Source organism: Taeniopygia guttata, chromosome 1A (assembly GCF_048771995.1).
Source record: "Taeniopygia guttata chromosome 1A, bTaeGut7.mat, whole genome shotgun sequence".
NCBI classification, from domain to species: Eukaryota; Metazoa; Chordata; class Aves; order Passeriformes; family Estrildidae; genus Taeniopygia; species Taeniopygia guttata.
The window spans coordinates 2,316,756-2,324,863 of NC_133025.1; the positions used below are offsets into that span (position 1 = coordinate 2,316,756).

At 43.8% G+C, this 8,108-nt stretch overlaps 1 protein-coding gene across 5 annotated transcripts in view; it reads left to right on the top strand.

Moving 5' to 3' along the window:
• CHCHD3 (coiled-coil-helix-coiled-coil-helix domain containing 3) overlaps positions 1-4,671 on the top strand; it is a 129,577-nt gene extending 124,906 nt beyond the window's left edge. For all 5 annotated transcript variants that reach the window (XM_072917245.1, XM_072917254.1, XM_030289960.4 and 2 more), the window contains 1 exon segment: positions 3,988-4,671. In XM_072917245.1, the coding sequence (XP_072773346.1) occupies positions 3,988-4,014 (27 nt within the window). In that variant the 3' untranslated portion in view covers positions 4,015-4,671.
• The last annotated feature ends 3,437 nt before the right edge of the window (positions 4,672-8,108 follow it).

An 8,108-nucleotide genomic window follows, 5' to 3' on the forward strand; every position in this document is an offset into this window, starting at 1 on the left:
CCATCCAGTCCAGTTGTTCCCCAGCACTGCCAAGGCCACCACTGACCCTGTCCCCAAGTGCCACATCCACAGGGCTTTGGAATCCCCCCAGGAATGGGGACTCCAGTCCTGCCTTTGAGTGAAGAAATCCTCCACAATATCCAACCTAAACCCCCCTGGTGCAACTTGAGGCTGTTTCCTCTTGCTCTGTCACTTGTAGCCCTGTTTTGGTTTATTCTCTAGTGGGTTTCCCCATGGCCCTGCAGCATCTGCAGCACTAATTTACTGTATGTTTTTTTTTATATAATTTTTTTTGAAGTAACCAGAAAAAAAAAAGGATTAATTACTTAGACATGTTCAAGCTCTAACTCGAGTTTGTATCTGATAGGAATTTCTTCAGAAGACTCTGATGGGGATGAATTAATTCATGTTCAGAAGGTGCAGGAAAAGCAAATTGCATAAATATGAGCATTAGGTTTTTGAACCCTTTTAAACACCTTTTTTTTTTGTTGAAGATTTCATCCAAGCCTGTCAAGTAGTTAAAAGTGTTTCCTAAATGTTTCTTATTCTGTTTCACACATGCTTCAAGATGAGAATTCAGAGAGGTTTCTCTCATGATAACAGAGAAGGAGAAGCCTTTTATGATGGAAATATTTGCAAGCAGGAGCAATTGTTTTTCATAATGAACTCCAGCCCATCCTCCAGGTGCTGCAGCTGTAATTGTAATTATTTTTACTCGCTGTTTGCCCACATGTCCAGACAGTTACTTTGAAATAATTCCTAAATGCTTCTATAAAATCACTTCAAAATTACCTTCCCTGTGCGCTTGGTTGGGAGCCAGAGGAGGGGGATAAATGGCAGATTCAGAAATGAAAAAGTTAACTGACACTGGCTACAAGAAACAAAGGAAGAAGAAAATTTGCTAGAGGGAATAGAGCAAGATATTGAAAAGCAAATAAGTGAACTAATCCGATTTCCTGGCGGTGAGTCTGGGCACTTGTGCTCGGGCTGAGCACACTCTGTGCTTTTCATAAATTGAATTTATTGACTCCTCTTTCTTTCCTATCTTGCTTATAATTATCTCCCCCTCTCTTCTGTGTGCTCCTTATTTCTCATGCTGTCTGTAATCTCATGTCTCTATCTGTCCTTTTCTCCCCTCTTTAGAAAAGCCCAGAGAGTTGTTAATTCAGAGGGGTTTGACACATTGTTGTATCTTCCCTTGAAATCTCTTCCCAAAGTCATGAGAAGCTGGGGAGATAAATTAAACCCTGTTATTAATGTTTGGCTGTTATTGTAATGATAATGCCAGTAATGGAGAGGAAAACTTAACCTAATGGAGCCATTAAGGAGAAGATATTTGGATTGTGTCTAGCATTTATTTATGCTGAAGTAACTCCAGCCAGACCATCCATGGCTTTTCAATCCTTTTTCCTAGTTTTTCAGCCATGGATATGGACAATAGCTGTTAAAATGTACATTTTAGGGGTGTTTTTCTCAATTTTTTCCCCTCCTGGGTTACAAGAATTTCTGATTCTTACATAAAAACACAACTAGTTCATGGTTTAACAAATCTGTGCAATAATTTCCTGTTAAACCATTGAATTCCAGAAGGATTCAGGCCTCTGCAGGCAGGTGAGTTTTAAGAATACTTAAAATAACAATACCAGCAGCTGCTGGTGCCTGACAGCTTGGCTACAAAATGTTATCCTTCAGCCTTGAAACCACTATTTTCATTTGTTGGACCAAGTGGGCCCTTAATTATGCATCCTAAATAGAATAAAACCAGGATTTTAGCCTCATCCTCCAGTATTTTTACTTGATACCAATTTCTAGTCTAAGAGAAAAGTACATGGAATTTGTGTATCTGGAAACACTGAATTGAAATGGAACAAAAAGACCTCATCATTTAACACTGCCCTCATTGAAGAAGTTTATTATGAACCAGCTTCCCTCCATGGGGTTATGTAAAAAAATATTAATATATATATTTTAAAATGCATTAATGTTAAAAGGCAAGAAAAAAACACTAAAAAAAAACCCAAAATGCAGATAAAATCAAAGCAAGGCTTGGAACACCCCTGTTTGTCTGAAGGTGAAATTTTGTGGGCAGAAATATGGATATGATGAACAAATATTTGCAATTTCTTTCCTTAGGACAGTGAACAAAAGTAGCCCATTTCTCCTCAGATCCCTTGGGGATTCCCTCTGATAACCTGTGCAGTGTTAAATGGACATAAAGTTAATATTCAGCCCAGAGATGGCTTGGATTGAGTCTGTAATTCCTGTGCAAAAAGGAGTTTTCCAGGTAGAGGAGCCTTCCTGAGCTTTCCAGAAGTCTCCATGGGTGTGCTGTGGATTGGAGGTTTTGGTAATGGATGGAATTTCCCCAGATTTTTGTTTACAAATGCACCCAAGAAGCACAAAACTGACTCCTTTAATTCCATCAGCCTCTTCTCCTCTGTGAATTCTGGAGGATTTTGTGGGCACAAGCACAGGCACCACCTGTTTGTGTGGATGCCTTGGAGAATTTTAAAGTCAGAATTGTTATGGTTGGAAAATACCTCCAGGATCACGGAGTCCAAGCATTCCCAGCACTGCCAAGGCCACCACTGACCATGTCCTCAAGTGCCACATCCACATTTTAAAGGGCTTTAAATTCCTCCAGGAAGGGGGACTCCACCCCTGCCCTGTGGCCAGCTCTGCCAGGCTGGACAATCCTTTTGGGAAAGACATTTTTCCTAAAATCCAGTCTAAGTGCAGCTCTTAACCCTTGCAGGAACTGGAAAAACACAGTTTACCAAGTTATTTTTAGGAATAATATGAGAATTTGGTTGAAGCCAAACTTGACATGGTTTTAATTCCTTTTATTGTCATTTTTCCCTAATTTCCATGACTGTGACGATGCAGTCCAGACTTCCAAGCTCTGTAGTGTTGCTCAAACACCTGAATCAGCTGTTTGGACGTCACCTGTTAGATTTCAAGGTTTAAATTTGGGTTTGTTCCTGACATAAAGCCTCAGAATTATCAAATCACTTCTTGACATTTCTTGCAAGGAGACTCATAATTAGTCCTTACTTGTTTGATGGGTTTTGTAGGCAAGAAGAGTGGTTTGGGTTGGAAGGGGCCTTAAAGATCATCTCATTCCACCCCTGCCATGGGCAGGGACACCTTCCACTATCCCAGGGTGCTCCAAGCCCTGTCCAGCCTGGCCAGGAACAATTCCAGGCACAGGAAACCTGGTCTAGTGAAAAGAATTAAATTATTTTTAAGGTCCTTTCCAACCCAAACCATTTCATGGTCTGTGGTTCTGTAATGAAGCCCAAGATGAGTGCAACATGTTCAGACTGTTGGGGTTTTGATTCTGACTCAGACCCCAGGAATGGACCAGGCAAGGGATACTCAGTGTTGGATGTTTTCAGGATATTTTTCCTCAAGAGTTTGCTGGGAATGGGATTTTTCTTATTATAAGGTCAGATGTTTTAATTTCCTTGAATAGCCACAGCACTAAAGCCATGATAGCATGAAGGGAGATGAAAATGGATCATTAGTGAGACTCTGAGGGAAGGTTTAGGTTGGATATTAGGCAAATTTTTTTCACTGAAAGAATAATAAAATACTGGAACTGTCTTCCTAGGGATGTGATAGAATCACCATCTCTGGATGTGTTTAAAAAAAGACTGGACTTGGCACTTGGTGCTACAGTCTAGTTGTGATGTTAGGGCTTGATGATCTTAGAGGTCTTTTCCAACCTCATTATTCTGTGATTCTGTGATTCTTCAGGCCTCCAAACCACTGCCTTGCTGAATCCTCAAACTGCTTCATTCTGCTGCTGTGACTTGTCTCTGTCACGACGTGTTTGTTTATCAACAACGTTTCTTGTGGTGCATTTTTATTCTTAAAAAATTGCAGCTCCTAGGAAGGAATTGAAGCCAAACTTCAGAATAACTTGGAGTTACTGAAATATGTGTTTCTCCCTCTCTCCTCCCTCCCCTCTGATCTTTTTTGCAGCAGAGAATGCTTGGGAGAGGAGGATAAAGGCATTGTCCGAATCAAGCACAAGACCATCAACTAATTTCGGCAGAAGAGCTTTTTTTTTCTTTTTTAATCCCCAAGAACGACCCAGCAGCCCATTTTCAAGGCAGCCCAATAAAAAGAAGGAGTGGAAGAGCCATTTGAAGGGCAGCATCCTCAGGGCTCAATCAGCCTGAGCGCTGGGGACAGCGAGACCGGGATCTTGTTCCATCCGAGGCCGCTGCTCCGCCGCATCAAAGCCCACTTATGGTCATTGAAGGGAGGCAAAGAAAAGAGCCTTTCTCTGACCTCAGAGAGAGGAAATATCCTTCAAATGCTGCTGTTTCACTGTAGAATCTCCTCAGAAATGTCTCTCTGTCAGAAGCAGGGGGTGTAACCCTTGCAGCGGCCGTTCCTCGGGAGCAGCCCCTGGTCCCGACCTCAGAGTTCTCCTCACAGTGTAGAATTGTAAATTGTGCTTTAATTTATTTCCCAAATGACCTGGCTCGATGAAGTCTCTCTCTGCAGGCCTTCTGCTGGAATGATGTTCGTTACCCAAGGCTTAGGGTGCTCCATGGCCTTTATTTCCATGGGATGGTTCTGTTGTGCTCCTTGCTCGTATCAAGTCCTGACAAAAATGCCTCGCTCTGTACCAACAATAAATCTATTTTATGCACAAGATTGATGCTGCAGTCTGTCTCCCTTCCCACTCCTTGGGGGTGGATGGTGTTCCCTCTGCTGTGTCAATCACGCTTTCCCAGCAGATGTTGTTGCTGAAGCTTTCAAGCACAGACTTTCATGCACAACCAGCCCTGGTGTCGGGAACGGGGCTTGGATTGAGCTGTTTTCCATCACAGCCACCTAAAAGGATGCCACGTGATGGGAGTGTTGTGATTTATCCAGGACCACTTCCTTCCTTGGAAATGCTTGTGAATGGAGCAGCAGTCTCTTGTTGCCTGGAGAGGGTGTGGGTTCCCCATCCCTGGGAGTGTCCCAGGCCAGGCTGGATGGGACCTGGAGCAACATGGGATGGTGGAAGGTGTCCCTGCCCATGGGAGGGGGTTGGAATGATGTGGTCTTAAGGTCCCTTCCCACCCAAACCATTCTGAGATCCTGTGAAAGGGCAGAAATGCCCCAAAATCTCCAAACCAGCTTTGTGCAAGAACTCAGTTATTGTAAATGCAGGTGAACACAGTGGGAAGAAATGCTGATATCTGACTCCAGCTCAGAAGGCTGAATGATTTCTTTATTATAACTATACTATAACACATTAATATGCTATTTAAAGGAGATACTAAAACTACAAACCTACTTTTTCTAACTACCATCTCTAACTCCCAACTCATGACCCTCTCTGAGAGTCCAGCCCCAGGTGGGTTGGATTGGCCATCAGCTCAAACAATCCTCACCAGAACCCAACCAAGCAATCACCCCAGGGAAACAATTCTCCAAACACATTCCACATGGGAAAAACAAGGAGCAGAAATAGAAATTGCTTTCTCTTTCATTTCTCTCTGTGCACCTCGATGAAAAATCCTGAGAGAGAGAAGAATGTGCCTGCCACACCCAGGTTCCTTTAATTCTTTTTCTTCAGATAAAAACTGCCACGCTCCTTGTCCCAAGCAGTCTTAGAAGGGACTTTTTACACAATAGTGAAAGTAATGATGTCAAATGAGCAGCAAGTCTGGAGCCTTCTGCTGTTTATTTACCTGTTCTCCCTCTCTAATTGGCTGTGTTTGAACCTCATCCTACTGAACAACTGCGGGTGCACCTGTGGATCTCATTTATTATTCATGCAAAATATTACCAGTGACTTTCCTAATTATCAAGATGCTTTGTGAGCGCTGTTTAATTAAGGATTTTTTTTTAATGCTACCCAGAGAAGCTGGGATTTTTATTATTTTTTTTTTACATGCCAAGCAACTGTAATGTTGGTGGGAGGGGAGGATCCTGGAGTTCAACATCAGGTGCCAGGTAAACTGCTCGGGAGAAACAACGGGGACATAAGCACCGTGTTTACATGGTGACTTGCTGTAGTGTTTACAAATCAGCTAACTCACAAATCCTTCTCTCTAATGTTCTCTTTTGTAACAGAGAGCCAAGAAGTTGGCAGAGCCAGCCTTGCCAGACTCAGAATTGGCAGCAAAACACAGCATAGAGGGAAAGCAGACGTTTTGCAGGCCAGATGATGCTGTAAAATCAGGGGAAGGTCTCTGTTACTGCCAAATGTTTATTGGTTCCTCATCCTGACAGCCTTGAGCAATGAGAGTCAGCCTTGCCTGCTTTGTTCCAACTGTGTTTGAGGTGTTATGTTCTTTAAACATCTTCTGTGGCATCAGGGGTGGCATCTGCAGCCTGTGAGGCTTGGGTGAGGCTGGTGGCAGCAGCAGGGTGAGGACTTTAGAAATGGTCTTGGTGGTGGTGTGGGCTTCAGAACTGTCCTTGGTGTGGACTTTGGAATTATCCATGGTGTGGATTTTAGATCTGTTCATGATGTGGGCTTTAGATCTGTCCTTGGTTTAGGATTTGGAATTATTCATGGTGTGGATTTTAGATCTGTCCATGGTGTGGATTTTAGATCTGTCCATGGTGTGGACTTCAGAACTGTCCTTGGTGTGAGCTTCAGAACTGTTCATGGTGTGGACAACCTTTGCCTTTAAAGCAGAGCAATAATTCTGAATAATTCTGCTATTTCACCACCATCTCTGCTTTTGCCACCTCTGGTTTTGTGTACCTATGTCCCTGTCCTGCTGTAGGTGTTTGATTTTTTTTCCTTCTCACCACTTGCTGGTGTGGGTCCTGAAATATTAAGATCGTGGCAGTTTCCTGGGATTTTTTTTTTTTTTTGTATGAAAAACCTATGGAGAAGTTTCCTTCCTTTTCATAATTTTATGATTCTGTGACCTTTTCCAGCAGCTGCAGATCCCAAACCAGCAGCAGCTGTTGGTGACAGCAAGCACTGCTGGGACAGAGCAAGGCCAGCCTCCTTCACCAGGAGCAGGGACAGAGGGAGTGGAGAAGTGCCAGGATTTTTGTCCAGGGTGTCAGATGTGACTTGCAGGACCCAGAAGTCATGGTTTGTCTGTGGCTCCCTGCCCATGGTCAGTCCTGTTCCATCAGGAGCTGGGTGCTGCAGGCAAAGGCAGACAAGGATTTCGAATTTATGATGGTTTTTGTTGAGCTGACACTCTGGGAGCTGGCTGGAGACTCAAGAGGGGATGTGGGAAGACAGAGTCTTGGGGTCTGTGGTGCTGGGATGACCCCAAGAGAGTAAAAGTCCTTTTTTCCCAGCTTGTGCAGCCAGAAAAGGAGTCTGAATGAGTAGGATCAGCTTCTCAAGGTTGTTTATTTTTCCTTACCTGTAACAATCTTTCTCTGACCTACTGAGCTCTGGCTAGCAAGGAGGCCATGGCATTCTGTGTGTTGCCTCAGGCAGTGTTTACATTTTATATCAAAAGTTACGTGTGTTATGTTTATAATATTGTGCCAATATCTATCATTTATGTTACACAGTGTGTCTCTACCTTAAACCAATAGAAAAGTGTCACCATCACACCAAGACATTTGGGACAAGAAGAAGGAAAAGAAGGCCAGGACACACCCAAATCCCTCCATCTTGAGCTCCTAAACTATATTCTAAAACCCCCAAAATTTTACTTTTTCACCCTGTATCAATTTAAATATCACACTACTCAAACCCTTGTGGCTTCTAATTCCTCATACAAAATTGAAAGCTTTTTCCATGGGCTAAAATGGAAGCCACAGGTGTTTTTGACTTCATGCCAAGGTCTCTGAGCCCCCTGCCAGGGTCTGGAGACATCCAGGGCATCCAGAGGGATGTGCTGGGCTCCCACAAGAGCAGAAGGTGGTGAGATCCTGCAGCCAGGAGAATCCTTTCTGTGCTCAGCCTCTCTTCCCACAAAACCCTCTGGGGGCCATGGCCAGCACTGGTGACACCACTCATGTTCCTGCTTGCCAGCCCTGACTCCTGAGGAGCTGGGGGCTGTTCCACTGTCCCAGCAGAGCTCAGGACACTGTGGTGCCCTCACACAGGGCACCACTTCTGCCCGAGCACTCCCTGTCTCACAATCGGGGTGGGACCCTGCCTGGTTGCAGAA